This window comes from Oncorhynchus keta, chromosome 14 (genome assembly GCF_023373465.1).
Source record: "Oncorhynchus keta strain PuntledgeMale-10-30-2019 chromosome 14, Oket_V2, whole genome shotgun sequence".
Lineage (NCBI taxonomy): Eukaryota > Metazoa > Chordata > Actinopteri > Salmoniformes > Salmonidae > Oncorhynchus > Oncorhynchus keta.
The window spans coordinates 52,197,783-52,225,657 of record NC_068434.1 but is presented as its reverse complement, the minus strand read 5'-3'; the positions used below and the strand labels follow the sequence as shown (position 1 = coordinate 52,225,657).

The 27,875-nt window shown below is 41.5% G+C and overlaps 1 protein-coding gene across 1 annotated transcript; it reads right to left on the bottom strand.

Annotated features, from left to right (window-relative positions):
* On the bottom strand, positions 1–27,544 carry mfsd14bb (major facilitator superfamily domain containing 14Bb). The gene is made up of 12 exons (XM_035786437.2): positions 27,304–27,544; positions 14,033–14,125; positions 8,966–9,028; positions 8,279–8,406; positions 7,710–7,824; positions 7,178–7,396; positions 6,769–6,882; positions 6,142–6,213; positions 5,863–5,975; positions 5,580–5,677; positions 5,142–5,296; positions 1–3,353 (listed from the first exon to the last, which is right to left on the bottom strand). Exons 1-12 carry the CDS (start codon positions 27,334–27,336, stop codon positions 3,138–3,140), a joined length of 1,419 nt encoding a protein of 472 aa, XP_035642330.1. The 5' UTR covers positions 27,337–27,544; the 3' UTR covers positions 1–3,137.
* Positions 27,545–27,875: the final 331 nt, after the last annotated feature.

The window sequence follows — 27,875 nt, the reverse complement described above, 5'->3', positions numbered from 1 at the left end:
TGGCTATACATTTCTTTATTATTGTAGATATTATTCAGAATTATGATTTAAGAGAAAACAAAGCTATTACAAATGCACAACCCATGAAGAAATAATTCAAAATCAATTTAAAAAAGACCTCAAAATAGATTGAGCAAAAATATAAAACGCAACATGTAAAGTGTTGGTCCCATGTTTCATGAGTTGAAATAAAAAGAAATCCCAGAAATGTTCCATATGCACAGAAATGTTCTCAAATTTTGTGCACAAATTTGTTTACATCCCTGTAAATGAGCATTTCTCCTTTGCTAAAATAATCCATCCACCTGACAGGTGTGGCATATCAAGAAGCTGATTAAACAGCATGATCATTACACAGGTGCAACTTGTGGTGGGGACAATAAAAGGCCACTTTAAAATGTGCAGTTGTCACACAACACAATGCCACAGATGTCTCAAGTTTGTTGGGAGCATGCTGACTACAGGAATGTCCACCAGAGCTGTTGACAGATAACTGAATGTTACTTTCTCTACCATAAGCTGCCTCCAACGTCGTTTTAGGGAATTTGGAAGTGCGTCCAACCGGCCTCAAAACTGTAGGGGGTTAGAAATATTACAGTCTGTAATAAAACCATTTTCTGGAGAAAAAGTCATTCTGATTGCCTGTACCTAGTTCCCCATTGGGTGGGCCTATCCCCTCCAAGGCCCATCCATGACTGCACCACTGCCCAGGCATATGAAATCCATAGATTAGGGACGAATTAATTCATTTCAATTGACTAATTTCCTGACATGAACTGTAACTCAGTAAAATCTTTGAAATTGTTGCAAGTTGCGCTTATATTTTTGTTCAGTATATTAAACATGTATATATATTTTTAGGTACACATATTCATTGAAATTAAGGTGCAGTACTCAGCAAACGAATGCATAATTTACACTGCAAGAGTAGAAATAGGTATTTTAACTGCATAATTGAATCGTTTTCTTTAGCAATAACAATGGCTAAATATATTAACCTTGTTCTTAAAATATACTAAGTGCTGCATTACGAAAGTCCAAGACTTGGGTCTTACATAAGTTATTGAACAGATTCATATCGTTTCATCAACATGAGATATGTCATAAGTTAGATTCAAACCTGCTGGCAAAATTAATACAGTACACAACATGGAAAATGTAACACTAAATTCCACTTTTACAGGTTAGTTATGATTGTATGCAAAAATATAGGTTGTATTGTGTTTTTTTACACCAACCATCTTTGAGAGCAACATTTAAAAAATATTAAGATCTGACAGAGCAACATCTTGGTCTCCATTCAGTCTGGGGTCATAATAGGAAACCGCTAAAATAAAGGAAACACCAACAAAGTGTCTTAATAGGTCATTGGGTCACCACGCCAGAAGAGCTTCAGTACACCTTGGCCTACAATAGATTCTACAACTGTCTGGAACTACATGAGACACCAGTCTTCCACGAGAAAATCCATAATTTGGTGCTTTGTTGGTGTTGGAAAACGGTCTCACACTCCGCTCCAGAATCTCCCATAAGTGTTCATTAGGGTTGAGATCTGGAAACAGACGGCCATGGTATATGGTTTAAATCATTTTCATGCTCAGCAAAAAAATCAGTGACCATTCGTGCCCTGTGGATGGGGGCATTGTCATCCTAGAAGAGACCACTTCCATCAGGACAGAAAGGATTCACCATAGGTTGAAGGTGATCACTCAATGGCTGTGTATTCATTGGTGTTTACCTTGTCCTCTAAAGGGGTCGAGTGGAACTAAACCATACCAGGATAATGCACCATAACAGAATGGCCAAAACCCTCATTTACTCAAGTGTATCCTTTATTTTGACAGTTACTGTCACCATACCACAAAAAAGCACTTTCCAACTAGTTGCAATAGTTATGAGGCCAAACAACTGAAAATACATTTTTAAAGTACCACAATATGCCATTATCACGGGTTTTAATTTCAATTCAGGATTGGCAGTTAAAATCTCAAGTTAAAAACTGAGGAGTACAACTGTACTGTGGGTCTCAAGTTAATCCATTAATACGTCACGGGTAGCCACAATCCCACCAGACCTTTATGCAACACAAGAACTAACACTCAGATGTAAAAAGGTAACAGTTCCTGTAAAAGTGATGATTTAGTTTTTAAAGGTTATGAGAAGCTATACCAAATCAGGGGGCCAAGATTTGTCTTTAATTTACATCTTATGAAGAGGTAAAAATTTGAGGTAGCTGACAATATACTCAGGTTGGGATTTGTAGGGTGGATAGGCATATTTGGAATGTCATGTTCAACTCTTTCAGCAACTATTTCTGTAACATTCAAGTCCAAGTCAAGTCTCACTCGGCTGATTCAACAATGCATGACAAAAAGCAAAAATAAAAAATAATATATGGCACAGCATTTATAATAAATTGCATCACCTTTAAGGTACATACACTATATATACACACAAAAGCATGTGGACACCCCTTCAAATTAGTGGATTCGACTATTTCAGCCACACCCGTTGCTGATAGGTGTATAAAATCAAGCACACCGCCATGCAATCTCCATAGACAAACATTGGCTGTAGAATGTCCTTACTGAAGAGCTCAGTGACTTTCACATTAATGCCCATGATTTTGGAATGAGATGGTCTAAGAGCAGGTGTCCACATACTTTGTCATGTAGTGTATTTACCTAACTATACACCAATCCGTTTACAGTCTAGATTGCACAGTAACTTTGATGAGATACAGGTCAATATTTTATTAACATAAAGCTGGAGTGGGCATTGATTGGCATTTTAAACCCATTAATAGGAGGGGAGTTCTTTAAGCATGAGAAACCAGCAGAGTTTACGGTCATCTCTTCAACTCCACAAACACTGTCTAGGCCAATGTTTGACACCAAAACACATTGTCACTCAACCCGGTGCATTAAGAAGTGTTTCTGTCCTTGTCGCAATGTAAAATCACAATAAACGATAAAACCATCTCGCTGGACAAAAGACCGATCCCTAATCATAGAAACAGAACTGTGTTCAACGTGGTTGAAGGATATACCCGGCATGGCTCCATGTCGGCTGCTGCTGGTTGAGGTTGTAGTTTAGGGGCCATTAGGGGGGCTCATGTTGGAGTCTCTTTCAGATAGTCACATGCTGCTGTCCTGCAGGAGAGGCTCTATGTCCTCTTCGCTGGCAGGCAGGGGGTTTAAACTCTGGAGGTTGTTGCTGGTGCTGATTTTGCGCGTGTCCGTGTAGGTCTTCACTGCCATACTGTGGTGGTCAGGGATGAAGATGGCCACAAGGAGAGCCAGCAACACTAAACAGGCTCCGAACAGGAAGGGCGGACCGGGAATGGTCGGTTTCTGAAAGAAAATTCACTATAACGGTTACCAAAATGAACCGCTTGCATGTACAATGCTGTCGTTAAGTATTCAGACCCCTTGATCTTTTCCACATTGTGTTACGTTACAGTGTTATTCTAAAATGGATTGAATTGTTTCCCCCCCTCATCAATCAACACACAATACCCCATAATGACAAAGCAAAAACAGGGTTATATTACACTTACACTTTTACATAAGTATTCAGACCTTTTACTCAGTACTTTGTTGAAGCACCTTTGGCAGGGATTATAGCTTCGAGTCTTCTTGGGTATGACGCAACAAGCTTGGCACACTTGTATTTGGGGACTTTCTCCTATTCTTCTCTGCAGATCCTCCTCTCAAGCTCTGTCAGGGTGAATGGGGAGCATCGCTGCATAGATATTTTCAGGTCGCTCCAGAGATGTTCGATTGGGTTCAAGTCCGGGCCACTAAAGGACATTCAGAGACTTGTCCTCTAGCCACTCCTGCGTTGTCTTGGCTGTGTGCTTAGGATCGTTGTCCTGTTGGAAGGTGAACCTTCAAGCCAGTCTGAGATCCTGAGCGCTCTGCAGCAGGTTTTCAAGGATCTCTCTGTACTTTGCCTCAATCCTGACTAGTCTCCCAGCGCCTGCCGCTGAAAAACATCTTCACAGCATGATGCTGCCACCACCATGCTTCACCGTAGGGATGGTGCCAGGTTTCCTCCAGACGTGACGCTTGGCATTCAGGTCAAAGAGTTCAATCTTGGTTTCATCTGACCAAGAGAATCTTGTTTCTCATGGTCAGAGTCTTTAGATGCCTTTTGGCAAACTCCAAGCGGGCTTGTCATGCATCTTTTACTGAGGAGTGACTTCCGTCTGGCCACTCAACCATAAAGGCCTGATTGGTGCAGTCCTGCAGAGATGGGATAACCTTCCAGAAGGACAGCCATTTCCCCAGAGAAACTCTGGAGCTCTGTCAGAGTGACCGTTGGGTTCTTGGTCACCTCTCTGCCCAGTTTGGCCGGGCAGCCAGCTCTAGGAATAGTCTTGGTGGTTCCAAACTTCTTCCATTTAAGAATTATGGAGGCCACTGTGTTCTTGGGGACCTTCAATGCTGCAGAAATGTGTTGGTACCCTTCCCTAAATCTGTGCTGACACAATCCTCTTGGAGCTCTATGGACAATTCCTTTGACCTCATGGCTTGGGTTTTGCTCTGACATGCACTGTCAACTTTGGGACCGTATATAGACATGCGTGTTCCTTTCCAAATCATGTCCAATCAATTGAATTTGCCACAGGTGGACATTTCAAGGATGATCAATAGAAACAAGATGCCCCTGAGCTCAACTTCAAGTCTCATAGCAAAGGGTTTGAATACTTATGTAAATACGGTATTTCTGCTTTTGCTTTTTCATTATGGGGTAGTGTGTGTAGATAGATCAGGATTTTTTATTTATTTAATCCATTCTAGAATAAGGCTTTTACATAACCAAATATGGAAAAGGGGAAGGGGTCTGAATACTTTTGTAATGCAGTGTATGTATTGATGATAGGTTTTACTTTGATAATGATTATTTTAACCATCATCAAAAAGTAGAAGAAGCTTCTCTTAATGGGATAACTTTTTGTTTTTCTAATCCAACTCCATAAAATAAAACTACTGTTTTTTAGCCAACAGAAGGGTTTTAGGTGCTCGAAGGGCCTAAAGCAAACTGACTATCACATTCACCATCACAGCTGTACTCATATGATCTCAGAGTTACACAGCCATGAAATTAAAGATGTAAGCGTATTCTGGGCTCTGTACCTCACTGGGCTCCTGAGATGTGCTTTTGTTTCTTCCTGTCATAGGGTCAAGCTCGTTCAGCTCCACGTTGAACAGGAAGAATATGAAGCCGTACAGAGCTGGACCCAGCCCATTGCATAGGCCTCTGATACCCGTAATCATTCCCTGGACACATCCTGTAAGCGTAACAAAACCAGATTTTACTCTGACGGCACAGATAAACTCACAATTCACCTCCTTTCAGACACCTCAGGTAGAAAGGGTATAAAAAGCATAACGCCTGTTATGGTGAAAGGGAGAACAAGGTAGAGATTACATAGACCAAGGCTTGAATCAGTTGTCACATGTCAGCTGTTGCTCTTTAGTTGGTCAGTGGCAGTGACCTCTGCAGCTCCGTGTAAGGGCAATGTGTGGAGGGGAAAAGGTAGAGCCACAGAGAGGAGACTAGTGTTGTCTTACCTTGCTGATCAGAGGCTGCTATCCGGGACACCAAAGCACTGACTGCAGGGAAGGTGATACTGGACATGGCTGCGACTGTACCCGCAGCCCACATCATCCTGAAAGGCAGGAGGTCCCACAGTGGGGTTAGAGCTATTTCACACGGACAATGGACAAATCCCCTCCACACTGACGCGGTGCCAACACTTGGACAGCTGGACAACACTAAAGACTAAAAGACCAACCCTATGTATTCTAGCACGTATGAGATATCATTTTGGCTGTGGATCAAACACAAACTTACCATGGTTCTGATCCAAAGCCATACCAGGCTAACTGGAACAGCTGAAACCCCAGTCCAAGTAACACTGTGTTTTTATTTCCAATAGTTCTCATAAAATAGGTTAAGAGCAATGTCTGTTAAAAGAAAAGGGTAGAGGAAAAATTACAGTAAATCCAAAATATTGTATTCTTCATTATATTTTAATAGTATACTGAGGTAAATATTGACGTGGAACATCATAAATAGTGACACTTTTCACAGTTGATGAATAGAGGAAATACTAATATAGCAACAAAATACCTGAGCGATAATAGAGAGGATCCCGACCATTGCTATAAAAGCAGCAATTGCCGCAGGCGAGAATTCAATAACCTGAAAAGGAACGCAAAGCACAGTGCATCTCATATTACACAGCGTGGATAAAAGTGAAGTATACACGTCACCCTCCCCATATCCAATTAATTTAGACAAGGCAGATGCAATGTTGCCAATTGAGTGACTTTGTTCAGACCACTCCAGTGACTTTTATTGGTTCTAGTGACAAATTCAGCTACTTTTCAGGGTGCCTTTGGGAAGTTTTGACACGAGAGCTTTGCACACTAAATTCTGCCGCAAACGAGAGTTGGATTCACAGCAACGACACACACACCAGCTGAGAAGCACACGGGGAGAGGATGTGCGGCGAGAGAGGGTGCGAAAACGGGGACTGCAGCTATGCCGCAGTAAGCCAAATATGTGCTGTGACGTCGTCACAGAAATGGCAAAACATCTAGAGACTTCTAGCGACAAATCAAGGAGCCAATAGCGAAACTCACCGCAAAATGGTTGGCAACACTGGTCAGATAACATTACATAATGATTGATAACAATGCTAGAATGACTTAAGACTTCCCATGATGCTTATAATTGACTTATAACCAGTCGCACCTGTCGCAGGTAGAGGAAGAAACTGGAGTACTGGCCTGCCTCTGGCAAGTAGGACAGGAACACTGTGACACATATAAGCAACACTGTCGGGTCCTTTCCCACTCGCCTAAGAGACTGGACAAATGACATGGGAGGAAGAAAAACCAAGTGGTCAACATTCAGTATCACAGTGAAATTCTAAACATATTGAACAGCTGTAAGACTTGAGGCTAATTTGTACCCAACCAACATACGCAAGAATGCAAAATGACAATCCTGCGTAGCCAAAATATGCAGACGTATGCAGCCCTTCAATTTTTTACTCCGCAAAATGGCCATTTTACGGAGCTAATTGCCTTCTTGCATTGTATATGTACATACGGTATAACAGTTCATTCAATTTGGGTAAGGTTATGTCAATGTCACTCACAGCAAAGGGGTCAGCTTGCTCCCAGGAGATAGGCGACCCCCAGGACGTCAGTCTCATTTTGTCTGGGAGAGATTCTGGCACAACCAAAAGGACAAAGGCGATATCCACCACTGCGATGATAGTGGCCACTAGCACCACCAAACTGTCGCCGTAATTTGCAGAAAGGTAGGCACCGATTGCGGGACTCGTGACCAAACTGGCGGCAAACGTTGCTGACACCTGAAGCAGAAGGTGGAACATCCTCAACATTTGTGTGTTAATTTATTTGATCCTCTTTAACATATAAGTCATATGGGGCAGCAGCGTAGCCGAGTGGTTTGAGTGTTGGACTAGTAACCGGAAGGTTGCAAGTTCAAACCCCTGAGCTGACAAGGTACAAATCTGTCGTTCTGCCCCTGAACAGGCAGTTAACCCACTGTTTCTAGGCCGTCATTGAAAATAAGAATTTGTTCTTAACTGACTTGCCTAGTTAAATAAAGGTTACAAAAATAAAAAATAAATAAGGGTGGTGGGGACAGACAAGAGCCATTACCAGTCCATATGCGGTGCTTCTTTCATGTTCTTCAGTGATGTCAGCAACATATGCAAATATTACAGAGAAAGTCACAGCGAAGACACCAGAGACTGATATCATGGCAAAATACCACCTGTAGAGAGACATTCAAAAGTAAAAATCTTACTCAAAACAGAGGAAATGTCACATATATTCAACACTGATAGAAATGTATAGTTGAAAACAATATTGAAAACAAAGTTGTTTAAATTCAGCAGCAAAGACACATTTGTCTCAGTGTGAGAAGTCAGCAGAAAACACATAGGGAGAATCTCAATTTCATACTCCTCGCTTCTTTCCTCCTTCTCAAAACCCATTGGAGGAGAAGATCAGAGGGGAGGGACCTATGGCTTTCTCATCCAATAGGTTTTGAGAAGGAGGCGAAGAGAGAGGACACGAGGAGTATGCAATTGAGATTTTCCCATTGCACACATACAACCCTTGTTCCCAGCAGGTTTGCAGAAGCCACAGAGAGCGCTATAGAGATCACTCACATGAGAAGCATGTGACTGAGCACAAAGGGTGCTATGTCTACCGGTGCCTCTTACCATGGGCTTATCCTCATTAGGGGGATTGGGGCACAGGTGAAGAACACTGTAACCAGCAGGAAGGACTTCCTGCCCCAAACATCTGATAAGGCACCTATCAGAGGGGCACTCAGGAAAGACAGCAACCCCTACACAGGGGGGTGGGTAAAATGTCATCACAATGCTACGCCAAAAATGCATCAAGCACGAGACCTATATGGGAAGGCGTTTGACACAACTCAATGTAGGTGTGAAAGAGCTACATTACCAGTGTTAAAATTGCTCACCTAAGCACATAAAGAGTGTGACATAGCTAACTGAAGTATAGTAACATGGGGTCTTGCTGTGGGTAGTAAATGCAGCACAAAGACGATCATGACCAAGCCATAGGCAGACCTGAGTTACCAGGCAAGCTCAATCCTCTGTGATTTTGACTGACAACCATCTCTATGTCATACATGAAAATAAGTTATATTACAATGCTGTAATACTGAGCTCTTTTCACCATTGACTAATGCTGATCTGAACAAACCAGATAGGCGAAAAGACGATGCCTAGTAGAAACTTGACAAACAGGTTTTCCCCCCTGCACCTCTCAAAGTGAGCATAGTGACCAAATATCCTCTCATCGCAACTAAAAGTTCCTAATTAAAAAATATATAGTAAACATTGATTCTTAAAAGCAACCCAAATGGAAATGCCTCTTACCTTAACACCTTGAATCAGACCATTCATGAGAAATGTGTGCTGGGGGAATGTTTCATGAAGAACCTGGAGGACAGAGGAATGAGACAATATAAATACCCTTGTTAGGTCATTTGCAAAGTCTCTACAGATGCTGTCATTTATTCATGTCCTTTGGGGCACTGAGGAGGGCGCGCGTCTTGCCGCTTCCTGCTCGACTTTGCTTTTATTCATTGGTATTTTTTGCATTAATTATGACTGTTTGCTCAGAATGTTTGTGCAATAATTTCCTACGAGCGGCGGCAGCGTAGCCTAGTGGTTAGAGCGTTGGACTAGTAACCGGAAGGTTGCGAGTTCAAACCCCCGAGCTGACAAGGTACAAATCTGTCGTTCTGCCCCTGAACAGGCAGTTAAACCCACTGTTCCCAGGCAGTCATTGAAAATAAGAATGACTTGCCTGGTTAAATAAAGGTAAAAAAAATATTTAAAAAATCAGAAGCTACAGACTTATCGCTCAGCCTCCCAGATCTGGAATAATAAATGTCTCGCACAGCTGGCTTACCTGTTGCTCCTGGCCGAGACGACAGAAGACAATGCCGGTGACGAAGAACGAAAGGGGGACTCCAAGCAAAGCTGAAGAGACAGGCTACATGGCCTCCTCTTTCTAGCATCCTGATGGCTAATGTCCAATCGCTGGAAAATTAACTTTGTGAACTCCGAGCAAGGCTTCAAATTGTAGAGGGACCTCAGGGAATGCTGAGTCTTGGTTTTTACAGAGACATGGCATATGGACAATTCACTTGACTCTGTTATTCAACCAGACAACTTTTCAATTTTCCGTATTGATTGAACGCAGGCTTCTGGTAAGAGTAGGGGGAGGCATAGGCTTCCTCGTCAACAGTTCATGGTGTACCGAAGTTAAAAACATCTCAAGCTCCTGTTCACCCTACCTGGAGTTTTTGGTGCTAAAATTCAGACCCCACGATATACCGAGGGAATTCACATGCGTTATTAGCACAGCTGCATACATACAGCTAGAAGCAAACATCAAGGCAGCACTCAGCGAATCGTACAAGAAGATTGGCCAGCAAGAATCCTCTCAACCGGAAGAAGTCTTTATAGACGGGGGAGATTTTAACAAAGCAAGTTTATTTTTTATTATTTCAAAGTATCATCAAAATGTATCCGGGACCACAAGAGGAAGCAACGTGCTGGACCATGTGTACACAAACATCTGTGATGCATATAAAGCCTTCCCCGCCTCCACAACGGCCAATCAGATCACGTCTCTCTGTTCCTACTCCCTGCCTAGAAGCAGCAACTCAAGAGGGAGCCACCAACACAAAGAATAGTGAAGTGCTGGACAGATGCAGACTCAATGCTGTAGGAGGGTTTAAGAATATTAATTGGAATATGTTCAAAGATTCATTCACCCAGGACTCATCCATCAATATTGAGGTATATACATTGTCAGTCACAGGCTTCATTATGAAATGTGTTGATGTACTTGCAAAAACAATCCGGACATGCCCCAACCAAAACCCTGGAAGTACAGAGAAATCCGTACCATGCCGAGAGCCCATACTGCAGCATTCAATGTCAGCAGCGCGAATCTCAACAATTCGGTGGCGTGACACGCGTACAAGGCAAGCATAATGAACAAGCTCTTACAAATCCTTTAGGGATGCAAAAAGACACTACACTCAAATTTTAAATCGATGTTTGACAACTCAGACTGGCAACGCATGTGGCAAGGAACAGGCTATCACAGATTACAAAGGCAAATCCAGCTGTGTGGTGCCCTCCCTCTCAGATAAGATTAACACAATCTATGCACTCTTCGAGGCAGACAATACTGAGCAATCCTGGAAGGCTCTCGCTGCTCCGGAACCAGATGTTTTTGCTCTCCGAGTCTGACGTGAGGCACTCTCATGAGTGAATACACAAAGCCGCCGGCCCAGATGGCATCCCTGGCCACGTCCTCAAGAGTGTGCGCTGACCAGGGGGCGTCTTCTCTGCCATCTTCAACCTGTCCCTGTCCCATGCTGTAGTCCCCCCACTTGCTTCAAGGAGACCACCATCATCCCAGTGCCCAAGAAAAACAAGCTGACATGCGCAAATGACTATCGCCCAGTCGCACTCACCGGTCATCATGAAGTGTTTCAAGAGGCTGGTAATGGCTCACATCAAGGCCAGCATGCCAGGCACACTGGACTCACTCCAATTTGCCTACTGCTCCAACAGATCCACGGAAGATGTCATTACAACCATTATTCATACGGCCCTAACACATCTGAACAAGAGGAACACCTATGTGAGAATGCTATTCATTGACTACAGTTCAGCATTCAACACTATTGTTCCCTCTAATGTCAGAGTCCCGACTCTGGACACTACCCTCTAAAACTGGACGCTAGAATTCCTGATGGGCAGAACACAGGTTGTCAGGAATAGCAACAGACCCTCCTCCATACAGACTCTTAACACGTGGGCCAGCATCCACATCAAAGAGGACTTGACATGGACCAACACCACCACTCGTCGAGGGTGCAACAGCACATTTACTTCCTAAGGCAGGCTGAAGAAATGTGGCATGCCACCCCGGGTCCTCTCCAAATACTACCGCTGCACCATCGAGAGCATCCTGACCAGTTGCATCGCAGCCTGGTACCGGAATTGCTCCGCTAACTACCGCCAGCGGGTGGTGAACACTAGGCTTGGGTGGTATACTGTATACCAAGGTATTTGAAAATAGCCACGGGATGGTTTTTCAATACCGGTAAAACTATTTATTACATGTTTTTCTATACATTTTAACATTATTAGCTACTTTTTAAGTAAATACCTGCAGTCAACTTGTGCAATATGTTAGAAGATAAAGCAGATTGCGTTCTCCATTTCACCTGTAACATTATGAAGCATACCGTAGTTCCCCAGAACATTTGAGCCAGTCATGTGTTTGTTTGTAAATAGCACAACTGGAGAAAGCAGAAGCAGATGAGTACAGCTGTTTATTGACAGCAGATGCGTTTTATATTGAAAGTCTTTATTTTTTGCTTCAAGAGACTGTTCAGGGACGTGCAACTATAGTTTTCCATTACAGAAAGTACTTTAGTGCAACACAATTGGCAGAAAATAGTCATTTTCATCGGATGACAACAGAAGTGCAACGCTATTTGGCTGGAAGTAGGCTAAATTAGCTTACAATGAAAAAGCAAGGTATTTTTTTGCTAAATCAATGCACGGCCATCATATTTCAGTTGATCGCAGAAAGAATGTAGCCGGCTTGCATTTTACCGGAGAAAAGTTGGCTGGCCACACCTCAAAAAGTACCAGAGAAACGTAGCTACACATCAGTCAGAGCGCTGTCTGCTGATAGAGTGCCCGTTTTTGAATTCTCATCCAACTGGAGAAGTGCAAAAAAAGCACAAAGTTGTCTGATGCCGAGAAGAAAGATATTTATGCGTTAACTTTTTTTCCCAGTGTGAAAAACAAAGAATTCTACATTAAAGCAACCCTTAAGTTCAACTTTCTAGTTATCTAAGTAAGTGGCTGAATTAATAAGGTGACGGGGCATCATATTGTTTGGGCTTTCTGTCGTGTTTGAGAAGTCAAAGCCCTTTGGATGAATTGCCTTTTGATTTCCTTGCATTTTTTCTCCTCTCCGTTCTCAGCCTGTCTGCTCTTTTGCCATCTTCTCCAGGCAGGCTCATTGCCCTAACAACTCCAGACTCCACACAGACACAGCATGTACACATGCTGCTCCATAGCCAGTACTGTTCATTTGCACAATGTCTCTCGTTCACATTCACATGTAAAATGTACAAACTCACCAATAATGACATTTGGTAGCACCTACTTATTTACAGTGCATTCGGAAAGTATTCAGACCCCTTGACTTTTTCCAGATTTAGTTTCATTACAGCCTTATTCTAAAAATATATATTTTTATTATCAATCTACACAATACCCCATAATGTCAAAGCAAAACAGTTTGTTAGACATTTTTAAAACTGAAATATCACATGTACATATGTATTCAGACCCTTTGTCAGTACTTTGTTGAAACACCTTTGGCAGTGATTACAGCCTAGAGTCTTCTTGGGTATGACGTTAAAAGCTTGGCACACCTGTATTTGGGAAGTTTCTCCCATTGTTTTCTGCAGATCCTCAAGCTCTGTCAGGTTGGATGGGGAGCGTCACTACACAGCTATTTTCAGGTCACTCCAGAGATGTTCATTCGGGTTCAAGTCCGGGCTCTGGCTGGGCCACTCAAGGACATTGAGACTTGTCCAGAAGCCACTTCTGTGTTGGCTTGGCTTGGCTGTGTGTTTAGGGTCATTGTTCTGTTGGAAGGTGAACCTCTTCCCCAGTCTGAGGTCCTGAGCAGGCTTTCATCAAGGATCTCTCTGTACTTTGCTCCATTCATCTTTCCCTCGGTCCTGAGAAGTCATCAGACTAGAGAATCTTGTTTCTCATGGTCTGAAAGTCCTTTAGGTAACATTTGGCAAACTCCAAGTGGGCTGTCATAGGGAGTGGCTTCAGTCTGGCCACTCTACCATAAAGGCCTGATTGGTGGAGTGCTGCAGAGATGGTTGTCCTTCTGGAATGTTCTCCCATCTCCACAAAGGAACTCTGGAGCTCTGTCAGAGTGACCATCGGGTTCTTGGTCACCTCCTTGACCAAGGCCCTTCTTCCCCGATTTCTCAGTTTGGCCGGGCGGCCAGCTCTAAGAGTCTTGGTGGTTCCAAACTTCTTCCATTTAAGAATGATGGAGGCCACTGTGTTCTTGGGGACCTTCAATGCTGCAGAAATGTTTTGGTACCCTTCCACAGAGCTGTGCCTTGACACAAACCTGTTTCGGAGCTATAGGGAAAATTCATTTGACCTCATGGCTTGGTTTTGGCTGACATGCACTGTCAACTATTGGACGTTATATAGACAGGTGTGTGTCTTTCCAAATCATGTCCAATCAATTGAATTTACCACAGGTAGAAACATCTCAAGGATGAGTAATAAAACTGTCTCCTGTGTTAAAATTACTAATAAAATATCAAACTTAAAACTTGGGTGTCTGGTGTGTTTACTTACAGTCAGCATTGGTGTTGTAAGCAGCCCCCAAGCAAAGAACTCTAGAAAGATGACCACAACTGCATGGGACACCTTGGCACGGCCGGTGGTGTGCTGCAATGGGAAGATAGTGACAGGGGCGGTTTAGGACATTCCACGGTGCAAAATAGCAGTGCCTGATCTGTAATAACAACATTGAGCAAGAACTTGCCACACCATTCCTTGTTGTTTTAAAAGTGAAAATATGTCAACGTGGGGAGATGCTACAATAGGGGAACTACTGCCGCGTTCAGGTCATGTCAGAAACTCGGGACCTCAGAATTAATGTAAGTTAGTTACGTAGACTCTTAAAGCTTCCTATTGCTTGATTCTGATTAATATTAATGGAAGGAGTTACCTGCCGAAACTCAATTGGAAATGCAAATGGACAAATGATAAATCAATATCAAGATTGCAATTCCTTTTCCTCAATGGGTGACGAAATTCAAATTGAAATGTAAAATAAATTGCATTATCATTTTCATGATTGAGTACGCATGTCTGTCAATTTGAAAAAGAAAAGTGTGACATTTAATTCCCATGGTACTAACCAGTACAACACTGACACGTTTAAAAATCTAACGTAAATGTGTAAATCACAAATCATTTCTCATGTTTGCCATTTAAATTGCATTGTTGTGATAACATGAATTGTGACAAATCTAATGAATTCTCAACTGGCAATTGACAATGCTTTTCCATACTCTGTGTGGTTTAAGAATGTCAAAATTCAAATGATCAAATTCAATTAAATCAATCGCAATTCTTAATTTTGCAGTTTAGGTTATCGGTTTTGACTTGTGGGCGGGTTTTGGTAACATGAGGCGGAAGAGGTTGCCTATGCTTGTTGGGAACAGTAACTTTTAGTCATAGTTGTATCGATGTGGCGTGTTTTTAGGCAACAGCCAGTGTGCAGCCAGTTGTCCAGGCAACAACAGCCAGTGTGAAACCCCACAGATGAAGAAAAACAGACAATGTGCGCAAGGAGTTTGCAAGAGGGGACTATAAATCTCAGTGGAGGGGACACAGGGAGCTAGTAGCTAGCTAATATAGCTAATTGGCTATTAGATGTACAGTGCGGAGAAAGCTTGTGAACCCCTTATCATTTTCACATATTTCAAACCTAAAATGTTAGATCATAATCTATGTCCTAATAATAGATAAAGATAACCGGATTAAACAAATTACACAAAAACATGATACTTTTTCAACATTTATTTATCCACAAATGATTCAACATGCAATATCCATGTGTGAAAAAGTATGTGAACCCCTGATTTTAAGGGGAAAATTAGAATTGGGTGTTTAAATAATTTCATGGAGGCTCGTCACCACATTAGCTCTGAGATACATTGGCATCGAACATGTTAAGACTCCTAAGAGGGGGGGAAGATACTGATAATCTATTATTGAAGAAGAGAAATGTAATGGATTGGATTCACCATGTGTACAATATCTCCTAGAGGTCTGAACCAAGAGTTTGATATCTGACCATTTTTTACATGAATATGTCACTTTGATTTGTCTCGTCTTCCAGGTCACCTACTTGGACATTTTGTAATTATCTGGAACTACTACATGTACCCATCTCATTGTTATCACATTTTGGGTTGTGAGCACCCAGTTTGTTTGTTTGTCCGGATCGAAACTTTGTCAATAAGCAGTGATTTGGGAGCTTTAACAGTGTGGGGGAATTACTGTTCTTTACTAGAATTCTTTATAAGCCCAGCACCTACAGTACCAGTCAAACGTTTGGACACACCTACTCATCCAGGGTTTTTCTTTATTTGTACTATTGTCTACATTGGTCTAATAATAGTGAAGGCATCAAAACTATGAAATAACACATATGGAATCATGTAGTAACCAACAAAAACAAAAAAAAGTGTTAAATCTAAATACATTTTATATTTGAGATTCTTCAAAGTAGCCACCCTTTTCCTTGATGACAGCTTTGCACACTCTTGGCATTCTGTATTGTCATGTGTTGTTGCCTTGCTATGTTGTTGTCTCTCTTATCGTAATGTGCATTTTGTCATATATTTTTAATCCCAGCCCCCGTCCCCACAGGAGGCCTTTTTCCTTTTGGTAGGCCGTCATTGTAAATAAGAACTTCTTCTTAACTGACTTGCCTAGTTAAATGAAAGGTTAAACACAAAATAAAAACACTAAATAAAAATGCTCTCAACCAGCTTCATGATGTAGTCACCTGGAATGCATTTCAATTAACAGGTGTGCCTTGTTAAGTGAATTTCTTTCCTTCTCTTAATACATTTGAGCCAATCAGTTTTGTGACAAGGCAGGGGTGGTATACAGAAGATAGCCCTATTTAAACCAAGTTCATATTATGACAAGAACAGCTCAAATAAGGAAAGAGAAATGACCATGCATCATATCTTTAAGATATGAAGGTCAGTCAATCCGGAAATATTCAAGAACTTTGAAAGTTTCTTCAAGTGCAGTGGCAAAAACCATCAAGTGCTAAGATGAAACTGTCTCTCATGAGGACCACCACAGGAAAGGAAGACCCAGAGTTACCTCTGCTGCAGAGGATAAGTTCATTAGAGTTAACTGCACCTCAGAAATTGCAGCCAAGGAAATGCTTCACAGAGTTCAAGTAACAGACACATTGCAACATCAGCTGTTCAGAGGAGACTGTGTGAATAAGGCCAAATTGCTGCAAAGAAAACACTACTAAAGGACACCAATAATAAGAAGATACTTGCTAGTGCCAACAAACACGACCAATGGACATTAGACTGGTGGAAATCTTTCCTTTGGTCTGATGAGTCCAAATTTAAGATGTTTGGTTCAAACCGCTGTGTCTTCTTAGTAAGACGCAGAGTGGGTGAAAGGATGATCTCCGCATGTGTGGTTCCCACCGTGAAGCATGGAGGTGGTGTTATGGTGCTTCGCTTTTGACACTGTCAGAAACGTATTTAGAATTTAAGGCACAATTAACCAGCATGGCTACCACAGCATTCTGCAGCAGTATGCCATCCCATCTGGTTTGAGCTTAGTGAGAATATCTGTTTTTCAACAGGACAATGACCCAACACACCTCCAGGCTGCGTAAGGGCTATTTAACCAAGAAGGAGAGTGGTTGAGTGCTGCATCAGACAACCTGGCCTCCACAATCACCCGACCTAAACCCAATTGAGATGGTTTGGATGAGTTGAACCGCAGAGTGAAGGAAAAGCAGTCAAAAAGTGCTCAGCATATGTGGAAACTCCTTCAAGACTGTTGGAAAAGCATTCCAGGTGAAGCTGGTTGAGAGAAAGCCAAGAGTGTGCAAAACTGTCAAGGCAAAGTATATCAAAAATAGAGAGACTTTTGAATAATTCAAGTAAACAATAAATAAACCTTTCCATTTCGGAAATTGCATTCATTAAATGAAAGCGATTCTTTTTAACTTTGCTGTAATAAAGGCTTAAGGAGAAGTTTCTGTATTCGTATGTTTAACACTTGTATCTTTTATCAATGTTTATGATGAGTATTTCTGTTATTTGATGTGGCTCTCTGCACTGTCACCAGATGTTTGTTTGAGACAATGCATTTTTTCTTTTTTTTCTTTTACCCCCTTTTTCTCCCCAATTTTGTAGTATCCAATTATTAGTAGTTACTATCTTGTCTCATCGCTACAACTCCCGTATGGGCTCGGGAGAGACGAAGGCCTAAAGTCATGCGTCCACAACCCAACCAAGCCGCAGTGCTTCTTAACACAGCGCGCATCCAACCCGGAAGCCAGCTGCACCAATGTCGGAGGAAACACCTGGTGACCTTGGTCAGCACGGACTGCGCCCGGCCCGCCACAGGAGTTGCTGGTGCGCGATGAGACAAGGATATCCCTACCGGCCAAACCATCCCTAACACGGACGACGCTAGGCCAATTGTGCATCGCCCCACAGACCTTCCAGTCGCGGCTGGCTGCGTCAGAGCCTGGGTGCGAACCCAGTCTCTGGTGGCACAGCTAGCGCTGCAGTGACCTAGACCACGGTTGGTGTGCTTTCGCTGTAAAGCCTATTTGAAATGGGACACTGTGGCTGGATTTACAAGAAGTTTATCTTTAAAATGGTGTAAAATACTTGTATGTTTGAGGAATTTTAATTATGGGATTCTGTTTTGAATTTGGCGCCCTGCAATTTCACTGGCTGTTAAGGTGGGACGCTAGCATCCCACTTGTACCAGAGAGGTTAAAACACATAGGATGTCAATATGGAAAAATAGATTCATAAACATTTTAAAATGTATTTGGGCAACTAATATTTTTTTTAGTTGGAGACAGCCCTAAATAAAAGATTAAAACGTAGGTGCACAGGTCGAGAGAAATTTGAGTAATCAAGGTGACAGGCACTAACACACATATCTACACTAGAACATATCTACACTAGAACTAACGTGTTAGTAAACCCGCTACAGTCATGCAGTACAGTGTAGTCAGCAAGTATTTTAGCAGTTACACTGGCGGGCCCCGGTGACAATACATTTATAAAACCTTGACTTGGAAGAGTTCTAGTGTTGGATAGCCATAGCCAGCTAGCTAGCATAAGATCCCAGTCTGCTTGAGTATGCTAAACTAGCTAACAGCCTTCGCAAGCTAAGTGAAAAAAATACAAAATATAGCTCTCTCTCGCTTCTTTCATTTTTGAACAAATTAATTTGTTCAAAACTGTTCAACTATTGACTTTCTCTGAGTAAACTACTCAACCACATTTCATCCATTGCATTGATATCTAGCTGTAGCTTAAGCTTTCAGTACTAGATTCATTCTCTGAACCTTTGATTGGGTGGACAACATGTCAGTTCATGTTGCAAGAGCTGTGATAGGTTGGAGGACATCATCTGGGTGATGTCATAATTACTGTGTAAGTCTATGGAAGGTAAAGGCTGGGCAACATGGCCTAAAAATCATACAGATTTTTTTTCAAACTTATGGGAGATTCACAATATATATATCTTGATGGTTTTTATGTTCTCTAAATAAGTGTTGTTCTACAATTAAAGGTCAAATACACTGCATTTCAAACAGTCAGCAATAATCCAATGAATTCAGGGCTTGTGAAGTTATAACTAGGCTAAATATAAGCCTTCCACAACCATAAGACCCACTAATAATTTAATTATTTTCTTAAAATAGTTTAACCTGCTTTTTTGGGGCAAAAATAAATAAAAATTAAAAATTAAAAAATCACTGATCTGGCTTTCAAGTCTATCCACGAAAATTCAATTATTTTGTTTATGTAACTAGAACCATGCATAATGCACATTCACTAAAAATGACAAACTTCTTGTAACATGTATTAGGCTATTAAAAATGAACACAGGTCTCATCAAAAATCTGTCAAACCCACCTGCTAGTGATTAGCCAGCTAATTTTTATATTTCAAGTTCAGCCTATTTGGATCTATTAGCTAGCTAACAAGGTTGAACAGTTGAATTGTTAAACACACCCTTCTGTGTGTCTCCAACTGCTTGAAAAGCATGTTAGCCTTTCCACTTCGTTCAGATGTTGAAATCAAGTGGCCTTGCAAATTATGACTAGACTTAATAAACTAAGTTGATTGTCGCAAGAGAAAAGAATTTGCACTTAACATCGCCAGAATTTTCCATCAATGGATTTCGATTGAACTTGTTTGACTGCTATGATTAAGCAATAAGGCACAAACAGGCCGACTGGATAGAGCCGTTAGCCATGGTACTGTATATTGGCCATATACCGCAGGGTGCCTTATTGCTATTATAAACTGGTTGCCAACGTAAAGGTAATTGTGTCATTCCCATGGTATATGGTCTGATATGCCAACCAAACAGCATTCAGGGCTCGAACCCGGTTTATAATTATAAGTAAATCCCTTTTGTGCATGAGCATAACTATAGACAAATCTGACAGGGGAGTTTGAGTAATAAAATATGGACAAAGGATCTCAATCTCTGAGCAAGAAACACTTCGATGAACTACATTTTTTTAAATGTTAGGCTAATTTCTGGCCATTGTGCCGTTATTATGTGCCAGCTATTAAGACTACAAACAATTATAAATGGTCCATTTGAGAGACTGACTTGTCATTTCAATAGGCATAGGCTACAAACTAAAAATCTGGGTTTACGATTGTACTTCAACTTTGCCATGGTTTGCTTAGATAGATGCAAGTAGCCTATAGCCCCTGATTGGCCTACATCTTCAGTCTATAGTAGCCTAACGTAGGCAAGATGTCATCTGAACGATTTAGCAGCTTGCTTAGTTCAAAGTTACAGACTAATTTATTTGAACATGAATAGTTTGCCGATTTCGAGATAAGAAGTGCTTGTTTCCCAATAGCCTGCTGGAATAGGCTACTGAGAATGGGGTCATAATTTCAATCACCAAATTAAATATGAATAATATGTTTATGAACGGAATATGCTTGTCAACAGCCAGTGTTTATTGTTATTATTATTCTCTTTTTTTTTTTAACTTATTTTTTTTTTTTTTTTTTTAAACCTGGGGCCTAAATCTGACTGACTGTCTGTTACCATCAATCTAATGCATTCTAACCACTGACTGGCAATTGCGATACAGCTTTGATAACTTCCAATTTGAATAACTAAATGTGGCCATTAATAATTGCATAACACAAGGCTACAACTAGAATGCACTGAAGTTATAGGCTATTTATTCAATCTGTTTGTCAGCTCCAGGTAGGCTACTTGATGGCCAACAGATGAAAATATATTAATTGAGGACTTTTCCCCATAACAGAAGCAAGCGAGGGAGTTCCATAACTTCCATTTCAAGTTTCACTTGCGCATAATGACTAGTTAAATAGTCTACCTACAACTGGTAAAAAGTTGCCGAGCATGTGTGCTGCTTTGTCTCCTCTCACTCACATGACTCAGCCAATAGTGGACTAAGCTGCATGCTCTCTCAACACACACACACACACACACACACACACGGCGCCCGCAGTGCAACTTAGAAGTAGCCCAAAAACCTGCAACCAATACATTTTGAACGTATCCCAATTTTGCAGGAAAAACGTGAACATGGCAACCCTGGTGAAAGAGGAAGATGTGAACTCTCAACTTTGGTGTGAGAGGCAGGGGAAGAGGCTTAGAGTGTGGGCTTATTTTGGACCTAAGCTTGACGCCTGCCTTCCCGCATTTGAGACAACGACTCCCATTGTTAGGGCGGAGATGTGCCTTTCGTCATTATATACAGATCTCTGATGTAAATGAGAAGGTGTACACAGCACAGGAGTTTTATTTTATCTTAATTTAACTAGGCAAGTCAGTTAAGAACAAATTCTTATTTTCAATGACAGCCTAGGAACAGTGGGTTAACTGCCTTGTTCAGGAGCAAAACGACAGATTTTTACCTTGTCAGCTCGGGGAGTCGATCTTGCAACCTTTCGGTTACTAGTCCAACGCTCTAACCACTAGAATACCTGCCGCCCCAGTGAGTGAAGGAGACGAGACCAAAAATACAACAGAGCAAGTGGACGTAAGCGCTCATAAAAAAGAAAAACAACAAAACCTACAGACATTTGTAACATAGCTCAAAAACTAATTTGAATTAAATCAAATTAATCCGATATACAGTATCACCCAGCCCGAATGGAAGTGGATGAGAACAAGCCTCCTAGGTTTTTTATTGAAGTCAATGTACCCAGAGGAGGATGGAAACTCTGTCCTCTGGCTACAACATGGTGTTACCCTATAGAGTGCTGTTAAGGCTACTGTAGACCTTCATTGCAAAACAGTATGTTTTAATAAATTATTTGGTGACATGACTATATTTAGCATCGTTATCTAAAAATGTTTCATTATTTTTATGAAATTCACTGAGGAAGGTCCTCCCCTGGTCTATTCAAGCAAAAACACATTGAGAAATCTTTGCAAATTTATTGCAAATAAAAACATTTACATAAGTATTCAGACCCTTTACTCAGTACTTTGTTGAAGCACCTTTGGCAGCAATTACAGCATCAATTCTTTGTCGGTATGGCACTACAAGCTTGGCACATCTGTATTTGGGGAGTTTCTTCAATTCTTCTCTGCAGACACTCAAGTTGGATGGAGAGCGTCGCTACACAGCTATTTTCAGGTCACTCCAGAGATGTTGGATCGGGTTCAAGTCCGGGCTCTGTCTGGGCCATTCAAGGACATTCATGCGTTGTCTTGGCTGTGTTTAGGGTCATTGTCCTGTTGGAAGGTGAACCTTCAACCCAGTATGAGGTCCTGAGCAGGTTTTCATCAAGGATCTCTCTGTACTTTGCACCGTTCATCTTTTCTTCGATCCTGACTAGTCTCCCAGTCTCTGCTGCTGAAAAACATCGCCACAGCATGATGCTGCCACCACGCTTTACCGTAGGTATGGTGCCAGGTTTCCTTCAGACGAGGAATTCTGGAGCGCTGTTAGTGACCATCAGGTTTCTTGGCCACCTGCCTGACCAAGGCCCTTCTCCCCCTGATTGCTCAGTTTGGCCGGGTGGCCAGCTCTAGGAAGAGTCTTGGTGGTTCCAAACTTCTTCCATTTAAGAATGATGGAGGCCACTGTGTTCTTGGGAACCTTCAATGCTGTAGACATTTTTTGGTACCCTTCCCCAGATCTGTGCTTTGACACAATCCTGTCTCTGAGCTCTACGGACAATTCCTTTGAATTGTCAACTGTGGGACCATATCCAATCAATTGAATTTACCCCAGGTGGACTCCAATCAAGTTGTGGAAACATCAAGGATGATCAATGGAAACAGGTTGCACCTGAGCACAATTTTGAGGCTCATAGCAAAAGGTCAGAATACTTACGTAAATAAGGTATTTCTGTTTCGTTTTTTAAAATATATTTGCAAAAATGTATAAAAACCTGTTTATGCTTTTTCATTATGGGGTATTGTGAGTAGATTTACTAAGGGAAATTTGTATTTAAGCCATTTTAAAATAAGGCATAACAACATGTGTAAAAGGGGTCTGAATACTTTCCAAATGCACAACTCCAGTGTATATTTGGCCTTGTGTTTTCGGTTATTGTCCTGCTAAAAGGTGAATTAATCTCCCAGTGTCTGGTGGAAAGCAGACTCCACAAAATTTTCCTCTAGGATTTTGCCTGTGCTTAGCTCTACTCCCATTATTTTTTATCTTGAAAAACTCCACAGTTCTTATCGATTACAACCATACCCATAACATGCTGCAGCCACCACAATGCTTGAAAATATGTGGAGTGGTAGTCAGTAATGTACTGGATTGGATTTACCCCAAAAGTAACACTTTGAATTCAGAACAAAAAGTTAAATTGCTTTGCCACATTTTTTGCTGTATTAATTTAGAGCCATTTAGCTGCAAACAGGATGCATGTTTTGGCATATTTTTATTCTGTACAGGCTTCCTTCTTTTCACTCTGTCAGTTAGGTTAGTGTCCCGGGAAATACAGCAAAAATTAGAAGTGCCCATTTAAAGTGTTTAAAACCGAGATACAGTCACTATGACAGGGATCTCCCAAAATTACATTGTCGGTGCGACACATTGCCGGCTACACCACTATGTTAAGATTTCACAGCAAGTGAAACTGATATTTAGTAATGATAGAGTAACTTTGATCGACAATTGTGAAACAGGCTGTTCATAAATTCCAAGTGTTATCATATTCCTCAATTAATTCAGCGCAATTAAGCAGTAGGCCTAGGGTATCTCCACAGAGTGTGCTCAGGATGCACCCAGAGTAGGCTATAGCGTTTTTGAGTCATACAAACTTTGTAACAACAGTCAAACAAACATCAAATTACCAACGTTGCTAAGCTTGCTCGATAAACTCCCAACAAATGACAGAATATCCCCTATTTGGCTAAATTGAGTTGTTGATTAAACAGATCAGCTCATGAATAAAACAGGGAGATGATATTTAAACTATTTCCTCTCTTCAAGGTATCTTAACAGGGACCAACTCTGTAAACAAACTATCCATACCTACTCTCATTCAGTCTGTTGATCACACATCCTCTCCCGAAGCTCTCATATGGGCCGCAACAGGAGACAGCAGGGTAAATGTTATAACGGTATTTTGACATGACTAGGTGAGACGTGCTTTGATAATGCAACCTATGGATTACAAAATAAAGTTATCAATTTTCATGCGATTCTGGGTTTCAAAATCAAATCAAACTTTATTTGCCACATTCGCCGAATACAACAAGTGTAGACTTTACCGTGAAATGCTTACTTACAAGCCCTTAACCAACAGTGCAGAACAAGAAGAAGAAAATATTTACCAAGTAGGCTAAAATAAAAAGTTATAATAAAAAGTAACACATATACAGGGGGCACCGGTACCGAGTCAGTGTGCGGGGGTACAGGCTAGTTGAGGTAATCTGTATATGTAGGTGGGGGCGAAGTGACTATGCACAGGTAATAAACAAACAGCGAGTAGCAGCAGTATACAAAAAGGGGGGAGGGGGTCAATATAAATTGTCCGGTGGCAGTTTTATAAACTATTCAGCAGTCTAATGGCTTGGGGATAGAAGCTTTTGAGGAACCTTTTGGTCCTAGACTTGGCGCTCTGGTACAGCTTGCCGGGCGGTAGCAGAGAAAACAGTATAACTTGGGTGACTGGAGGGCTTTCCTCTGACACCGCCTATTATATAGTAGGTCCTGGATGGCAGGAAGCTTGGCCCCAGTGATGTAACTGGGCCGTTCGCACTACCCTTGTGACGCCTTATGGTCAGATGCCGGACAGTTACCAAACAAGGCAGTGATGCAATCGGTCAAGATGCTCTCGATGGTGCAGCTGTAGAACCTATTGAGGCTCTGGGGACCCATGCCAAATCTTTTCTCAGTCTTCTGAGGGAGAAAAGGTTTTGTCGTGCCCTCTTCACAACTGTCTTGGTATGTTTGGACCATGATAGTTCGCTGGTGATGTGGACACCAAGGAACATGAAACTCTCGACCCGCTGCACTACAGCCCCGTCGATGTTAATGGGGGCCTGTTCAGCACGCCTTTTCCTGTAGTCCACGATCAGCTCCTTTGTCTTGCTCACATTGTTGTCCTGGCACCACACTGCCAGTTCTCTGACCTCCTCCCTATGGGCCGTCTCATCGCTGTCGGTGATCAGGGTTGTGTCGTCAGCAAACTTAATGATGATGTTGGAGTAGTGTTAGGCCACGCAGTCATGGGTGAACAGGGAATACAGGAGGGGACAAAGTACACACCCCTGAGGGGACCCAGTGTTAAGGATCAGCGTGGCAGATGTGTTTTTGCCTACTCTTTCACTGGGATTCAGTGGGGAAATAGCCTAGGCTTTATAAGGCTAATACATGAGTCAATAGATAAATAATACACTTGATTTACATTATGCTAAATGTTTCTGATCAGTAGATAGATGAGTAAACGAATAAATGAGCTACCACTTCCACTTGTCCAGCCAGAGATGAATTAACCAAAGGCTTTTGGTCAAGAGTAGGACAGGCTACTTACTACACGATTGAAGACCAAGCAGATTTGTATAATGTGCTAGCAAAAGATTCTGCTCTACTAATATATGAGCAAACATTAGCGCTCAACTCAATTTAGCTAACATTTCCCCAGTCGGTTACCAAATATTCAAACAGAGATTTAGTGAAAACAAAAAACTGACTTGGATTGATTCATCTATACATGTCCCCCACGCTTGTCTGAAAGCAATACAATGGTGCTGTCCCAATCAAAATGGTGCTGAAATTATAATTTAGGTGACCACACACACACACACACGACTATTGCTTTAAATTAGTTAACGGTTGGATATGACTTTGGGAGTTTCAGTATAAGCAAGAATTTGATACATATCTTCAATTGCATTAGTCTACTTTATTCTAACACACTGGGGCTCGGGCTTCAACTCACCGGGCATGGGTCGGACCACAATCTAATTTTCAGTTCTGATGAGAACTCTAAACTGCATTCGGTTCTCGTGTGCAGTCCGGCAGTGTCAATTATGCGTGCGCTTTGAAATGATTGCATCTTCGTGTGAAGGAAATACGCTAGTCTAAAGGCTTCGATGCAACAACCTGTTTGGAGATTGTGGCCAATCTGCTGTTGCGTATGTTGTGTATTTTTTGGAATTGCATTAGTGCGACATTGGGGGACAATTTTGTCATTTCCCAGGTCTTGTCATTAAATTTTTCCAGGAAATGTGAAGAGTGGTCCCGGGATCCCGGTGTTAATCACTATTGTGGAGTAACTAGTGTTGTTGAGCCATCCTCAGTTTTCTCCCATCACAGCCATTAAACTCTAACTGTTTTAAAGTCACCATTGGCTTCATGTCCTCTCCGGAAACTGCGTTAGGAAGGATGCCTGTATCTTTGTAGTGACTGGGTGTATTGATATTGACACACCATCCAATGTGTAATTATTAACTTTACGATGCCCAAAGGGATATTCAATGTCATTTTTAATTAATTTGTAACATTTTCGAAAAAGATCATACCACTTTGACATTATGGGGTATTATGTGTAGGCCAGTGCCACAAAACATCTTGATTGTATCAATTAAAAATGCACTATGCAGAAATCGCGTCGCCATTTCCTGGTTGCTAAAGTTCGAATAGTTCGACTATTTATTTTTTGTGTGACAAAACAAGCAAGTATAGTGTAGAATATGATTGTAACACCTAAACACCTGTCGAATATATTTTCCATAAGCAAAAATGTTGTATTTTCAACTGTCCTATCAGTCTAAAAAAAATAAAGCCAAGTAATGGGATTTGATAGTTCGCTAACGTTACATGCATAGCTCCAGACCAAACATTTTGCTTTACTACAATGTTATGTTGGATAAAGACATTTTAGGGCACCCAGCTGTATGTTATTGTGGTAGATATAGCCACTTACTGTCATGTGTACCCTGTTCATATGACCCCGACCCTCGCCAAGCTAATCATATCAGATTGGAATTCAAGAGCACGGACAGCAAACTTTATTGCTAACGAGTTCGCAAAATGTAGCGACAAAGCTATCTAACGTGTATGTATCGAATCATGTGAAAATACGTAGCTATATGGACACATAAACCTCGTGAAAATACGATTGTCGAAATGGCAGAGATATTATCTAGCGAAAACAGAAGAGATAGCTAACGTTAGCTAGAAAGCTAACGTACTAGCTAGTCGCATGCTAACTTCGGCTATAAATAACGTTATTGACACTTCCGGCATAGCCATACCTAACGCGTTACTAGCTAACTACAGTAGCTAGCTAAATATTTTTGAAGGATGTCCAAACGTGGGTAACGTTAATTTAACTTACAGGGGTCCCATCTCTCATGTTTCGAACCAACATGTCGTCTTTGGTCTCAGTCGGTATTTTCTCCTGGGTCAATTCACATCTTGCTGTAACGATATTTACATAAAGTCCATGCTGTGTAATATTCTTAGATACATCTGTCTCTTCCAGTTTGTCTTGATGATTATGACTATTACTCGGACTGAGTAAACAGTTGTGAGTTTTTCTGTCAGATTCTGAATTTACGTCATGACGTTCTTCTTCTTTGGTATTATGTGGCGTTCGCACATTTTGTTTGCGCATGAGGTCACCTACTGTGCTGTCTGTCGTGTGTGGTCGATCACGTTACATTTTGTGATACAAAAATAAAAAAGGGGGAAAGGAAGGAAAATAATACACTACCAACTAACCCTACACCTACTGTATATACCAATACTACAAAAAACAAGGTATCACCCCATTTCACTACCTTGATCTTAACTGGTTCTACACCAGGCCTACTGCCTGGGAGGACAGGCCTCTTTTGTTCAACACACCTTGTAACCCTTCTGCAGTAAAACGCCATACACCTAAGTACTTCTCTGCAGCTGCCACTA